General features: G+C 44.9%; 1 protein-coding gene across 2 annotated transcripts in view; it reads left to right on the top strand.

Annotated features, from left to right (window-relative positions):
• Positions 1 to 580: 580 nt before the first annotated feature.
• The window catches only part of kctd16b (potassium channel tetramerization domain containing 16b), a 146,938-nt gene continuing 131,118 nt past the window's right edge, over positions 581 to 16,400 (top strand). Inside the window, exons 1-2 of one of the 2 annotated variants that reach the window (XM_085796967.1) lie at positions 581 to 976; positions 3,470 to 3,917. In XM_085796967.1, coding sequence (XP_085653093.1) covers positions 581 to 976; positions 3,470 to 3,917 — 844 coding nt within the window. Of the gene's footprint in view, positions 977 to 3,439; positions 3,918 to 16,400 lie in introns of both variants that reach the window. The other variant, XM_085796968.1, reaches the window with a different exon arrangement.

The following is a 16,400-nucleotide window of genomic DNA, read 5'->3' as shown; positions in this document are numbered from 1 at the left end:
TCTTCTTCTTCCTCTCCCTCTTCCTCCTCCTCCTCCGTCACTCAGCTCACTCTGCTCCGTTAACCGCTGCCATCTTCATCTTCATCTTCCCCCGGATTCGACCACTCTGCTGCTGTGGACCGTTGCTGCTGCTGCTGCTCGTGGCCATGGATCGATGATGATGAGATGAAGTTGGAGGCGTAGGGAACTTTTTGTCACTGCTCCTTCAGGTCGGAGAGTCGGTGTGTGTGTGTGTTGGGGTGTGTCGGTGTGTGTGTTGGGGTGTGTGCAGGGCCGTTGCTAGGAATTCTGGGCCCCCTGAAAGAATACTAAAGTGGGCCCCTGACTTTTCCACTTTTTTTTTAGACTAGCCTACGTATGTATTATCATTTTTTATTTAACCTACTTTGTTTTGATGCTAATGCAGCATTACTATGAGTATTAGTCAGGGTCTAAGCAGAATAATTAAGTCATACAAAGATTAGACTACTGGGGTTTTTGTGGGCCCTAGTACTGGGTGCTGGGCCCCTAGGATTATCATCACCTTTCTCCCCTATACAACGGCCCTGGGTGTGTGTGTGTGTGTGAAAGTTGCAGCTGAATGACGGAGAAGATGGCGCTGAGCGGGAACTGTAGGACTAACCCCAAAGAGCCGGCTGCAGCGTCGGTGCAGAACAGTTTCCCGGACGTAGTGGAGTTGAACGTGGGGGGGCAGGTGTACTACACGCGCCACTCCACCCTGGTGGGCAACCCCGCCTCGCTGCTGGGGAGGCTCTTCTCCTCCAAGAAGGATGCCTCCAACGACCTGGCGCGGGACCCCAAGGGCCGCTACTTCATCGACAGAGACGGGTTCCTGTTCCGCTACGTGCTGGACTTCCTGCGGGACCGGCAGGTGGTGCTGCCGGACCACTTCCCGGAGAAAGGCCGGTTACGGAAGGAGGCCGAGTACTTCCAGCTGCCGGAGCTGGTGAAGCTGCTGAGCCCCGAGGTAGCTACGGTGGCCCCGAGGGGCCAATCACGACCAGGGGCTTGCACAGGGGGGTGGGGTGGTGGGGCGGTGCCCTCTAGGAGCAAAAACGCGTGCTAAAGTGTCCTCTAGGAGCTAAAACACGTGCTTAAGTGCCCTCTAGGAGCCAAAACGTGTGCTAAAGTGCCCTCTAGGAGCTAAAACGCGTGCTTTCTAGGAGCTAAAACGCGTGCTAAAGTGCCCTCTAGGAACCAAAACGCGTGCTAGAGTGCCCTCTAGGAACCAAAACGCGTGCTATAGTGCCAAAATGTGTGCTACAGTGCCCACTAGAAGCCAAAACGCGTGCTATAGTGCCCACTAGAAGCCAAAATGCATGCTATAGTGCGAAAACGCGTGCTGAAGTGCCCACTAGGAGCTAAAACGCGTGCTATAGTGCCAAAATGCGTGCTATAGTGCCACTAGAAGCCAAAATGCGTGCTATAGTGCCAAAACGCGTGCTATAGTGCCAAAACGCGTGCTATAGTGCCCACTAGAAGCCAAAACGCGTGCTATAGTGCCAAAACGCGTGCTGAAGTGCCCACTATGAGCCAAAACGCGTGTTGAAGTGCCATCTAGGAGCCAAAACGCGTGCTATAGTGCCCACTAGAAAACAAAACGCGTGCTATAGTGCCAAAACGCGTGCTATAGTGCCCACTAGGAGCCAAAACGCGTGCTGAAGTGCCATCTAGGAGCCAAAACGCGTGCTAAAGTGCCAAAATGCGTGCTAAAGTGCCATCTAGGAGCCAAAACGCGTGCTAAAGTGCCATCTAGGAGCCAAAACGCGTGCTATAGTGCCGAAACGCGTGCTAAAGTGCCAAAATGCGTGCTAAAGTGCCATCTAGGAGCCAAAACGTGTGCTTAAGTGTCATGTAGGAGCCAAAATGCGTGCTAGGAGCCAAAATGCGTGCTAAAGTGCCCTCTAGGAACCAAAACGCGTGCTAAAGTGCCCTCTAGGAACCAAAACGCGTGCTAAAGTGCCCTCTAGGAGCTAAAACGCGTGCTAGGAGCCAAAACGCGTGCTAAAGTGCCCTCTTGGAGCTAAAACGCTTGCTAGGAGCCAAAACGCGTGCGAAAGTGCCCTCTAGGAACCAAAATGTGTGCTAAAGTGCCCTCTAGGAGCTAAAACGCGAGCTATAGTGCCCACTAGAAGCCAAAACGCGTGCTAGGAGCCAAAACGCGTGCTATAGTGCCCACTAGAAGCCAAAACGCGTGCTAGGAGCCAAAACGCGTGCTAAAGTGCCCTCTAGGAGCCAAAGCGCGTGCTGAAGTGCCCACTAGCAGCCAAAACGCGTGCTATAGTGCCAAAACGCATGCTAAAGTGCGCTCTCGGAGCCAAAACGCGTGCTAGGAGACAAAACGCGTGCTAAAGTGCCCTCTAGGAGCCAAAACATGCGCTAGGAGCCAAAATGCGTGCTAAAGTGCGCTCATTGCAGCCAAAATGCGTGCTAAAGTGCCCTCTAGCAGCCAAAACGTGTGCTAGGAGCCAAAATGCGTGCTAAAGTGCCCTCTAGGAGCCAAAACGCGTGCTAAAGTGCTCTCTAGGAGCCAAAACGCGTGCTAGGAGCCAAAATGCGTGCTAAAGTGCCCTCTAGGAGCCAAAACGTGTGCTAAAGTGCCCTCTAGGAGCCAAAATGCGTGCTAAAGTGCTCTCTAGGAGCCAAAACGCGTGCTAAGGTGCCAAAATGCGTGCTAAAGTGCCCTCTAGGAGCCAAAACGCGTGCTAAAGTGCTCTCTAGGAGCCAAAACGCGTGCTAGGAGCCAAAATGCGTGCTAAAGTGCCCTCTAGGAGCCAAAACGTGTGCTAAAGTGCCCTCTAGGAGCCAAAATGCGTGCTAAAGTGCTCTCTAGGAGCCAAAACGCGTGCTAAGGTGCCAAAATGCGTGCTAAAGTGCCCTCTAGGAGCCAAAACGCGTGCTAAGGTGCCAAAATGCGTGCTAAAGTGCCAAAACGTGTGTTATAGTGCCAAAATGCGCGCTGAAGTGCCAAAATGCGCGCTGAAGTGCCAAAACGCGTGCTGAAGTGCCAAAACGCGCGCTGAAGTGCCAAAATGCATGCTAAAGTGCCCTCTAGGAGCCAAAACGTGTGCTAAAGTGCCAAAATGCGTGCTAAAGTGCTCTCTAGGAGCCAAAACGTGTGTTATAGTGCCAAAACGCGTGCTAAAGTGCCCTCTAGGAGCCAAAACGTGTGCTAAAGTGCCAAAATGCGTGCTAAAGTGCTCTCTAGGAGCCAAAACGTGTGTTATAGTGCCAAAACGCGTGCTAAAGTGCCCTCTAGGAGCCAAAACGTGTGCTAAAGTGCCAAAATGCATGCTAAAGTGCCCTCTAGGAGCCAAAACGTGTGCTAAAGTGCCAAAACGCGTGCTAAAGTGCCCTCTAGGAGCCAAAACGTGTGTTTTCTCTTTTGCCGTTGTATTTTCTCTCTTGTTGTTTTCTGATTTGCTGTTTTGTCCCTCAGGGCCACCGTACTACGGATGACATCATGAAGCACAGCCCTGACGACTACTTCCACAGCGACTACGAGGACGGCTCCCAGGGCAGCGACCAGCGCCAGTGCCCGCCGCCGTCGCTCGTCCCCGCCGACCGGAAGAGCGGCTTCATCACCGTGGGTTACCGCGGCTCGTGCACCGCCGGCCGCGAGAGCCAGACCGACGCCAAGTTCAGGAGGGTCCCGCGGATACTTATATGCGGCCGCGTGGCGCTGGCCAAGGAGGTTTTTGGGGAGACGCTGAACGAGAGCCGGGACCCGGACCGGACGCCGGATCGCTACACGTCGCGGTTTTACCTCAAGTTCAAGCACCTGGAGCGCTCCTTCGACATGCTGTCGGAGTGCGGCTTCACGATGGTGGCGTGCAACTCCTCCGTCACCGCCTCGTTCGTCAACCAGCACACGGAGGACAAGGTCTGGTCCAGCTACACGGAGTACGTCTTCTACCGTAAGTCTCTCTCTCACACAGAAACACACACACACCTTTACCGTTACCTGTGCACGCTGCACTTGCTGCTTGGAGTCGCCACTAGAGGGCGCACTTGGTTCAGTGGCGCTGAGGATGGAAGGGCGTTTCTGACAGAGGCCAGAAGCATGTGTCACGTTCAGACCCCTTAATGCCTCCTAGTGGTTGACTGTAAAATTGCAACTGCACAGTCTTGGTTCACACTGCAAAAACTCAAAATCTTACAAAGAATATTTATCTTATTTCTAGTCAAAACAAATCTAATTCTACTTAGAATAAGACTCATCACATTTAAAAAGCAGCTTGTTTTTAGACACTTTTTTACTTCTTTCAAGCAGATTTTCACTTGAAATAAGTAGAAAATCTGATAGTGGAGCAAGTTTCTTATTACAAGCACAAAAAACTTGCTTTCACTGGCAGATTTTTCTACTTATTTCAATGTATTTCTACTTATTTAATTACCTGAAAACAAGTTAATTTTTACGTGATGAGTCTTATTTTAAGTGGAAAGAGTTTAGTTTTGACTAGAAATGAGACATTTGGACAAGAAATAAGACAAATATTCTTGGAAAGATTTTGAGTTTTTGCAGTGCAGAAGTGCTGAGGATGGAAGGGCGTTTCTGACAGAGGCTGTGTGCGGTTGTGCGTGTGTGTGTGTGTGTTGGGGAGCTGCTGTCTCCTCCTCTACACCTGTCATCTGTCAGTGTGTGTTTCTACATCACAGCATCCACACACGAGGAGATGATGAAGCTCTCTCTCCTCTCTCCTCTGAGCCTGGTGGAGCTGAACCAATCAGAGATGAGCTCTGGTAATTGGGGTTAAGCTCAGGTGTTGTTCTCTCTGCTCTGGACGAGGCCAGACACAAACTGCTGCTGTGTTTGAAGCTCTTGCAGCCAGTTGCAGCATCTCTCTGCTGCTCCACGGCCTCTGCTTTCACGTTTAAGACTTTTTACCACATTTGTACAATTTCACTCCCGATCTGAGCCGAGGTAAAAACGTCCGAGCACACATTTATTTTGCACTGCAAAAACTCAAAATCTTTCCAAGAATATGTGTCTTATTTCTTGTCAAAATGTCTCATTTCTAGTCAAAACAAATCTCTTTCCACTTAAAATAAGACTCATCATCTAAAAATCAACTTGTTTTTAGATAATTCTCTCTTGTTTCAAACAAATTTTCACTTGAAATAAGTAGAAAAATCTGCCAGTGAAAGCAAGTTGTTTTGTGCTTGTAATAAGAAAGAAAAACTTGCTCCACTATCAGATTTTTCTACTTATTTCAAGTGAAAATCTGCTTGAAAAGAATTAAAAAGTGTCTAAAAACAAGCTGCTTTTAATGTGATGAGTCTTATTTTAAGTAGAATGAGATTTGTTTTGACTAGAAATGACATTTTGACTAGAAATAAGGCAAATATTCTTGGTAAGATATTTGAGTTTTTGCAGTGTGTCGATGCATGTGGCGTTTCCTCCTCTGCTTACATCCCACCTGTCCATCCTCCTCTTCCTCTTCCTCTTCCTCCTCCGTGTGGTTTTTCCTCCTGCTTTCCTTTCATTTCTCTTCTCCGTGTCGGCTGCTGACGAGCTGACAGGAGTCGGAGACCAAGATGTAGAGAGATCAGCATGACTCTCTCTCTCTCGTATAAGACTTTATATGATGCAACAAAAATAATCCATAAACTCTGATGTGACGGTGTATATAATTCATCACTAACTCTCAGACAGCGCCCATGAAACAGAATCTACCAGACATAGACCCTGAGACCCGGACCAGAAACACGTCACATCATTCAGGGCCTTTAAACATGAAACAAACACAGATGCATCTTGGGAATTATGTTGTTTGAGCCTCTATGCAGACAGACACACACACACAATAATAGGACCCTGTTTCAGTCGTACTGGTTTCCATAGTCACCACATACGCTCTGAGTTAAAACCCCCCAAAGACCAAATCAAGTCTTGTTACATAAGTGAAACGACGACGACCACAAATACAACCAGAGGAGCTGCCAACAGCTCTGAGATCAGCGATCAGAGCAGCTGAAGCTTCACTCACTGTGTCTTTAACTGTGACTTCATGCAGTCTGTTTTCATTATTGATCAGCTGAGGCGTCTGATCGGTTTATTGAGAACAGCAGTTTCCATCTGCAGCTTTGTAATGAGTGAAGGTTTGATTTGTGCTGCTGACAGGATGTAGTTTTGGTTTGTTGTTGGTTGAAATGGAACTGATTCCAGATTAAGGAGGAGGAGGCGTCCAACCAAGTTGTTCAGACCCGGTCCAAACACTGTGGTGTCCCAGTCCTCCAGATGTTGGGGCTGATGTGAAAACACTGAGACAGAGCTAATTTTAAAGAGGATTTCTGCAGGATTTCCATCTTAACTCTGGTTAAATCAATGACTTGTTACTAGTTCCAGGGAGAATGGAGGCTCTCTGCCTTCCACCTAGCATCTCTTGGCTGAAAACCAACCTAATATTGTTGAGAACATTCTGGAAAATGACTTTCTTTTCATAGAAAAGTGATAAATATTTTCTCAAAAAAGTGGCAAAATCTTCAAAAAGTTTTTTAAAAAATTCTAGAAGAAACTAGTCAAATTTTTCAAAAACAAGTTTTAAAGAAAAATCTAGAAAAAGTGCTTACATTTCTTAAAAAAAAAAAAAAAAGTTCAGTAAAAAAACTAATAAAATAAAAAAAGTGGTAAAATTTCAATAAAAAGTTGAACCCTCTGAAGGACCCCTGGGGGTCCCCGGACCTCACTTTGAGAACCATTGAAACCGATGAGTTGTAACTCCGATCCGGTGTCCCAGCTCTCGTCTCCATGGCGACACCGCCACACAAACGTAACGCGCTAACCCGTAACCCGTAATCTCTTGTTGATGACAGATAAGACTACACAGATATCACCATGGTAACATGGTAGATGATAAATCACCTTATCCACCGCTCCATGGGTTGATTTGAGACACAGAGACTCAGATTTAACTCAGGTTGTATTTTATTAAATCCTGTCATTGGGGCATAGAGACCAACCATCCCATAAACCACAGCAGGAAGAGGAGAAACACACAGAGCTGAAGGAGCTGAAGGAGCTGAAGGAGATCTAGTCTGCATTAAGCACTAACAAGACAAATCAACACACACAGAGACACACACACCTCGCTTATGTAATACCTGGCTGTGTGTGTGTGTGTGTGTGTGTGTGTGTGTGTGTGTGTGTGTGTGTGTGTGTTTCTGTGTGTGTGTGTGTGTGTGTGTGTGTGTGTGTGTGTGTGTTTCTGTGTGTGTGTGAGTGTGTGTGTGTGTGTGCTCCTTGTGCTCTACTGACAAACAACAACTGCTCTCTGACTTTGTTGACAAATGTTCAGCTTTGTCGGAGAGAGGACGCACACACACAAGGACACAAGGACACACACACACAGTAGCAGCTGTGTTGTGTTGTTGGGGCCTCGTCACACACACACACACACACACACACACACACACACACACACACACACACACACACACACACACACGATGACACACAAAAGGCCACATGCAGATAAAGACATGAACACAACACAACAAAAGGCGACTCGGCCTTTACACAGAAACACACACGAGGCTCAATCACAGTCAGAGCAGAGTACACACACACACACACACACACACACACACACACACACACACACACACACACACCATCACGTAGGGAGTTAGTTAAAGGCGTCCAGTGGATTAAACAGTCAGACAGTTTTTCTGCCTGTCACAGTTTCAGTGCGTTCCTCCTCCTCCTCCTCCTCTTCATCTTCATCTTCATCTTCCTCCTCCTCCTCCTCTTCATCTTCTTCCTCCTCCTCTTCCTCCTCCTCCTCTTCCTCCTCATCTTCCTCCTCTTCCTCCTCATCTTCCTCCTCCTCTTCCTCCTCCTCCTCTTCCTCTTCATCATCTTCCTCCTCCTCCTCCTCCTCCTCCTCTTCATCTTCTTCCTCCTCCTCCTCCTCCTCCTCTTCATCTTCTTCCTCCTCCTCTTCCTCCTCCTCCTCTTCCTCCTCATCTTCCTCCTCTTCCTCCTCATCTTCCTCCTCCTCTTCCTCCTCCTCCTCTTCCTCTTCATCATCTTCCTCCTCCTCCTCCTCCTCCTCATCTTCCTCCTCTTCATCTTCCTCCTCCTCCTCCTCCTCCTCCTTTCATGTCTCCTCATTTCGTTCTGGTCAACCACAGCTTCTCTCTCTCTCTCTCTCTCTCGTCTCTTCTCCTCCTTCCTTCATGTTGCTCTGTGCGCCTTGGGGAGGAGGAGGGGGGAGTCGGGGGGGAGTTGCCCCAGTTGCCCCTCCACGCCTCCTGTCTCACTTCTTATTCATATCTCTGTCTGTTTACTCACCTTCATCTTCATCTTCAGCTTCACTGCAAAAACTCTAAATCTTACCAAGAACATTTGTCTCATTTCTAGTCAAAACAAATCTCATTCTACTTAAAATAAGACTCATCACATTAAAAGCAGCTTGTTTTTAGACACTTTTTACTTCTTTCAAGCAGATTTTCACTTGAAATAAGTAGAAAAATCTGATAGTGGAGCAACTGGCAGATTTTTCTACTGATTTCAAGTGAAAATTTGTTTCAAACAAGTGAAAATGATCTAAAAACAAGTTCATTTTTAGGTGATGAGTCTTATTTTAAGTGGAAAGAGATTAGTTTTGACTAGAAATAAGACATTTTGACAAATATTCTTAGAAAGATTTTGAGTTTTTGCAGTGCTCAGACTCTTTCTACATTTAAGGTGTTTTATCTGCAGCTGTGTGTTTATTAGTTTATTATTATAGATCCCATTACTATTCTTTCTGGTGTCCACAGTTACAATATTAACATTTTCACAAGTTCTTATGCTCAATCTGAACACATATACAAATACTTGTATACATGTTTAAGTATTTAACAAAGACAATTATCCTGAATCGAGCAAACCAGCTGGCTCATGCATTATGTAATAAAGAAACAATCCACCAAACTAAACTTGGAAGAAAAGAAGGAAAAGTAAAGATAAATGAAAAATAAATAAGAAATATGCAAAAGAAAATAAATAAAGCAGACACATGGAAACTTGTTACAGAATAGGAAATAAACCACGTCTAAGAATTAAATGCAGTCCAAATATATATACAGTATATTATACTTTCTCTCAGTCTTTCCCTGAAACCAACTCTGGTGATTGAAACCAAATGCAAATGTGTGTGTGTGTGTGTGTGTGTGTTTGACGTGCTCTGTCGGCCATATTGGAGCTGCCAAAGGAACTTTATATAAATATATCCCAGAGAGCCGGTGCTGCGGAGCACCTTGAGGTCTGAGGCTGTTTCTGTGCGCTGACATTTTAAATAGCGAAGGTCTTCTCCTGTTCGACATGACAGCTCCTCTCCGCCTGCAGCAGAAGGTCCTGAACATCACACACACACGGTCTCTCTCTGACCCTAAACACACACGGTCTCTCTCTGACCCTAAACACACACGGTCTCTCTCTGACCCTAAACACACACGGTCTCTCTCTGACCCTAAACACACACGGTCTCTCTCTGACCGTAAACACACACGGTCTCTGACCCTAAACACACACGGTCTCTCTCTGACTCTAAACACACACGGTCTCTCTCTGACCCTAAACACACACGGTCTCTCTCTGACCCTAAACACACACGGTCTCTGACCCTAAACACACACGGTCTCTGACCCTAAACACACACGGTCTCTCTCTGACTCTGAACACACACGGTCTCTGACCCTAAACACACACGGTCTCTGACCCTAAACACACACGGTCTCTCTCTGACTCTGAACACACACGGTCTCTGACCCTAAACACACACGGTCTCTGACTCTAAACACACACGGTCTCTGACTCTAAACACACACGGTCTCTCTCTGACCCTAAACACACACGGTCTCTCTCTGACCCTAAACACACACACGGTCTCTCTCTGACTCTGAACACACACGGTCTCTGACCCTAAACACACACGGTCTCTCTCTGACCCTAAACACACACACGGTCTCTCTCTGACTCTGAACACACACGGTCTCTGACCCTAAACACACACGGTCTCTGACCCTAAACACACACGGTCTCTGACCCTAAACACACACGGTCTCTCTCTGACCCTAAACACACACACGGTCTCTCTCTGACCCTAAACACACACGGTCTCTCTCTGACCGTAAACACACACGGTCTCTGACCCTAAACACACACGGTCTCTCTCTGACTCTAAACACACACGGTCTCTCTCTGACCCTAAACACACACGGTCTCTCTCTGACCCTAAACACACACACGGTCTCTCTCTGACCCTAAACACACACGGTCTCTGACCCTAAACACACACGGTCTCTCTCTGACCCTAAACACACACGGTCTCTCTCTGACCCTAAACACACACGGTCTCTCTCTGACCGTAAACACACACGGTCTCTCTCTGACCCTAAACACACACACGGTCTCTCTCTGACCCTAAACACACACACGGTCTCTCTCTGACCCTAAACACACACGGTCTCTCTCTGACCCTAAACACACACACGGTCTCTCTCTGACCCTAAACACACACGGTCTCTCTCTGACCCTAAACACACACGGTCTCTCTCTGACCCTAAACACACACGGTCTCTCTCTGACCGTAAACACACACGGTCTCTCTCTGACCCTAAACACACACACACGGTCTCTCTCTGACCCTAAACACACACGGTCTCTCTCTGACCGTAAACACACACGGTCTCTGACCCTAAACACACACGGTCTCTCTCTGACTCTAAACACACACGGTCTCTCTCTGACCCTAAACACACACGGTCTCTCTCTGACCCTAAACACACACACGGTCTCTCTCTGACCCTAAACACACACGGTCTCTGACCCTAAACACACACGGTCTCTCTCTGACCCTAAACACACACGGTCTCTCTCTGACCCTAAACACACACGGTCTCTCTCTGACCGTAAACACACACGGTCTCTCTCTGACCCTAAACACACACACGGTCTCTCTCTGACCCTAAACACACACACGGTCTCTCTCTGACCCTAAACACACACAGTCTCTCTCTGACCCTAAACACACACACGGTCTCTCTCTGACCCTAAACACACACGGTCTCTCTCTGACCCTAAACACACACGGTCTCTCTCTGACCCTAAACACACACGGTCTCTCTCTGACCCTAAACACACACGGTCTCTCTCTGACCCTAAACACACACGGTCTCTCTCTGACCCTGCACGGTGACGTGGAGGAACGTGAGCGGCTGCACTGAGCCAGAGGCTGAGCAGCAGCTGCAGGCCGCGCCGACCAAACGCCGTCCAAACGCTGTCCAGACTCTCCTCTGGACTCGAACCCGTCTGAGTTGGACTCAGTCGGTCGGACAGAAGGTCGTCCAGAGGAGCCGCCGCTCGTTATGAGAAGAACACACTCGCTCCCTCTGTTGCTGTTTGACACTTGACTGTGATTTTTTGAAAGTTGGTTAGAATCACATTAGCACATTAGCACTGCAAAAACTCAAAATCTTACCAAGAATATTTGTCTTATTTCTAGTCAAAATGTCATTTCCTGTCAAAAAAAATCTCATTATACTTAAAACAAGACTCATCACATTAAAAAGCAGCTTGTTTTTAGACTTTTTACTTCTTTCAAGCAGATTTTCACTTGAAATAAGTAGAAAAATCTGATAGTGGAGCAAGTTTCTTATTACAAGCACAAAAACTTGCTTTCACTGGCAGATTTTTCTACTTATTTCAAGTAAAAATGTGTTTGAAACTAATGAAAATGATCTAAAAACAAGTTCATTTTCAGGCGATGAATGTTATTTTAAGTGAAAAGTGTTTAGTTTTGACTAGAAATGAGACAAATATTCTTCGAAAGATTTGAGTTTTTGCAGTGAGCATGAACAGCTGTAAACAGTTTCTCTTTTTTTTTTTCTTTTTCTTTATATATTTTCTGTGTCTTTGTAGCGGTGCAATCACCGATAGCCGATATGCGACCGATATAGTGAGTTTTTGAGCTGGAATGAAAACCTGAAGGCCTTGCATTGTGCATAGATTTTGCACGGATATGATTATGCAATAGTACAGTCACAGTGACAGTAGCACACACAGATGCTTTCTAAACCAATGTCTTTATTCAAGACTTTTAACATTTAACAGACTTTTTTTTAAGTGACATTTAACTTTTGAATTTGGTTTAAATAACATTTGGACAGCTCAGTCTTCTCTTATTTATAATGGACCCGAGTCCGTAATAAAGATTAGCCTATCTATCTATCTATCTATCTATCTATCTATCTATCTATCTATCTATCTATCTATCTATCTATCTATCTATCTATCTATCTATCTATCTATCTATCTATCTATCTATCTATCTATCTATCTATCTATCTATCTATTTGTTTCATTGATTGAAAAAACAAAATAAAACAATTAAAAAAATTACAACAATGCAACTACCGAATGAAATGGGGCAGAAAGAAGCAAACGTATGTTGTCTACCCCTTTTTCTCAAGAAATCCTTTCACAAATTAGATCATATACAGTATGTATCTAAGCAAAGAAGAAAATGAATAATAACAACAACAAAAAAGAAGCATAAAATAAGTTTAACTAGCGTCTGCAGACCAGATATCGACTCATCATCCTAAATGTTTCTGGCTCTGCAACAAACCGACCTGATTAGAGGAGCATTAATAAAATCTGCCTCCTCACTGATTCAGGTATCTGGTTTTATATTTAGCTCACGCCCACTTAGAGGTGACACATCGCTGCTTAAGGGCACTACAGCAGAGTCTCATTTCTTTCACTTTCTCCTTTTCCCAGTCTTTATTCTGACACAACTTTGCAGCAGTTTGGTGTTTTCTTTTCTTTGCCCGGAACTTGAACCTCCTTTTTGCTCTTTCACTCCTCATCTTGCTTGTTATCTATCGCCCTGGATTCCACGCTGCTCTGATTGTGCCCATCAATCTCCCTTTTTGTTTCTTTTTTTTTCCTGTTTGTGGTTATTCAAATCCTCGATGGCCTCTGAAACCCCCAAAAGGCAAATGTATTTACCAATTTGTTGCATGGCCGGAGTGACTGATAATTAATCATCTGCGCTGACGGTCGGTTTAGAGCCGCTCACCTCCGGCTCAGACTGAGACGCTGCAACAGAAACACACAACGCAAACTTCCTCTGCAGTAGCAGACATGGATACAAGGGTAGTGCACATTAATGAACAATTTGTGACGCGCACACCACGTCATGTACTGAAAATATGCCGGATTTAGCGAAAAAGCTAATTTCCATCCATAGTCCTCACATTTAAAGACTGACAGACATACCATACAAAAAGATAACAGTAGGAAGCTTCCTGTTAGCAGCAGTTACAACAATAAGAAAACAGATAGCAACCTGCAAAAATATAATGGAGGGCAGAGACTAGCAGCATTTATATCAGTAAAAAATAAGAAATAAGAAAACAGATTTGCATAAATATAAGAAAAAACAGAATATTAGCAGCAGATTCACAATAATATTACAATACAGAATAAGATACGGTAAGAAATAAGGGCTACAGTAGTACTGCACTGCAAAAACTCCAAATCTTACCAAGAATATTGGTCTTATTTCTAGTCAAAATGTTATTTCTAGTCAAAACAAATCTCATTATACTTAAAATAAGACTCATCACATTAAAAAGCAGCTTGTTTTTAGACACTTTTTTACTTCTTTCAAGCAGATTTTCACTTGGAATAAGTAGAAAAATCTGATAATGGAGCAAGTTTTTCTTTCTTATTACAAGCACAAAAAAAAACTTGCTTTCACTGGCAGATTTTTCTACTTATTTCAAGTGAAAATTTGTTTGAAACAAGTGAAAATGATCTAAAAACAAGTTCATTTTTAGGTGATGAGTCTTATTTTAAGTGGAAAGAGATTAGTTTTGACTAGAAATTAGACATTTTGACAAGAAATAAGACAAATATTCTTAGAAAGATTTTTTGAGTTTTTGCAGTGTGTATTAAAGTGCAAGTCGATATTTCATTCATTCATTTTACCTCAGCTGAACATGGGAAGTGAAGTGTTTGTCGCTGTAAATGGCCGCTGCCGCTGAGACCGGACCATGTGTGGCGGTGGTGTGCGACACACTGCGCCATTAGCTTGTTACACACAGATGAGTAACTGCTTGTGTGGCAAATGTGTTTTGGCAGGTGAGAAAAGAGAGGGGTTATGGTGTGTATGCATGTGTGTGTGTGCGCGTGCATGTTAAAACGTCACTCATGTTGCGCTACCCGACCCGAGGCATTCGCACACCCGCGGAGCCGCTAGCTAAACACACCTGCACTCCAACCAACCCCTCACACACACACACACACACACACACACTGGTGGACACAAATAGCCGTCACCATAAGAAGCTCCATCATCGTGCTGCTGCTGCTGGTCCTGTGAGCCTCTCCCAGCCCGACAGTCGCTCCGCCGCTCGGTGAAGACATTAGCGTAGCGGCGGCGGCGGCGCGGCCCCATGCTGCAGCCTGTAGGAAGTGATTAGCCCAGGAGCAGACAGGCCGTGACAGCTCTGAGGAGAGTCTGATAGGGACAGCTGCTACCCTGGCCTCCGCTCCACGGGGGGGGGGGGGGGGGGGTCCACCACACACACACACACACACACACACACACACACACACACACACCTCAGCTCTGCATTATTCAGACGGAAGCAGGTGGAGAGGAGAAAACGAACGCTTTGATTTATTATGAAAGGAGAGAAAAATACTGCTAACTTCTCACTAATGGCTCTGTAACTGTTACTATGACGACGGACGCTGACGCAGCTCCATCATCTGCCTGTTTTTATTAGGTTATTATATTATATTAGAACACGGCTCTCTTGAATACTCGATTCTGATTGGTCAATCACCAATATTCTGCGGTGTTTATTTCTCGATAGACCACCGCTGAGCGGACCGTTGCTAGGGACTCCATAGCAACGGCCGACTCTGCATGTCCGGTCACGGCCGCTGTTTCGCTGAGCCTCCTCCCGTTCGTGCATTTGAAGCCTTTGATAATCAAACAGTGGATCGATGGATTACCACACGTTACGATGTATTTTGTGTAGTCGTATCTGTCATAAACAAGAGATTATGGGGTGCGTTTGTGTCGCGGAGCTACAGAGAGGAGAGGAGCTGTGACACGGTCAGAAGTTCTGATGCAAGTTTACTTTTCAGCCACGATGTGGAAATAAGGAGCCTCCACTCTCCCTGTAACAGGTTACAAGTCGTTTATCAACATCACTATTAGTCCGAAGCTATTTAATGACGGTAAAAATGAAACATAAAGTAAATATCCTGCATACTTTCTCTTTTCTGTGCTGCGCTGGTCAGAGCGGCGTCCCGAGCAACGGTCTAATTTTACATGAATAAAATCTCTTTTTATCATTATTTTGTGTTACATTATTGAATGATTTAGTTGTAGGCCGTGTTCTAAGCGGGATAATGTATAGTTGGTCGGTTGTTATGGAGAAATAAACCCCTTCAGGTTGTATGAAACCATACCATACAACCTGTCGGGGTTTATTTCTCCATAACAACCTCCGAACTATACATTATCCCTTACTTATATTATGTTATAGCTCTATAGAACAGATCGCCTTGTTGTTTACAACTACTTCCGGATAGGAAACCAGCATGCAATTTAAATGAGAACAGTAGGCTAGTAACAAACAAGAGTTTAGCTATCGTATTTTTCACGCCCTGTCACCATTTAGACAAATCTGAAATGATTGAAGAAACATTACTATTTCTGTTTGTGTGTTTTGTGTTGCTATGTGTGGTATTTATTCAGTTTTCAGCTAACAGGGACAGCTAACGGCAGTAGCAACGCTAACGGTAGTAGCTAAGCTAACATCAGGACATCAACTGTTAAAACCCTCCCGTTGTTGGACACTGCAAAACTCAAAATCTTTCTAAGAATATTTGTCTTATTTCTTGTCAAAATGTCTCATATAGTCAAAACCAAACTCTTTTCACTTAAAATATAACTCATCACCTAAAAATGAACTTGTTTTTAGATAATTTTCATTTGTTTAAAACAAATTTTTACTTCTAAAAAAATCTGCCAGTGAAAGCAAGATTTTTGTACTTGTAATAATAAAGAAAAACTTGCTCCACTATCAGATTTTTCTACTTATTTCAAGTGAAAATCTGCTTGAAAGAAGTAAAAAGTGTCTAAAAACAAGCTGCTTTTAATGTGATGAGTCTTAGCCTATTTTAATTATAATGAGATTTGTTTTGACTAGAAATAAGACAAATATTCTTGGTAAGATTTTGAGTTTTTGCAGTGGACACGACATGAAACTACTCCAGTTAGCTCAGTCATGTTGGAACTCAGATATCCGCTGGAGAAAATATTTTTTCATGGACCGTTTATTGAGTCACTGAGTTATTAAAGTTAAACAGGTAGCTAACCGTTAGC

The sequence above is a fragment of the Trachurus japonicus genome, chromosome 14 (assembly GCF_045865225.1).
Source record: "Trachurus japonicus isolate A0001 chromosome 14, Traja_1.0".
Classification (NCBI taxonomy): Eukaryota; Metazoa; Chordata; class Actinopteri; order Carangiformes; family Carangidae; genus Trachurus; species Trachurus japonicus.
The sequence above is the reverse complement of the archived record's forward strand: the minus strand, read 5'-3'. Positions and strand labels throughout refer to the sequence as shown.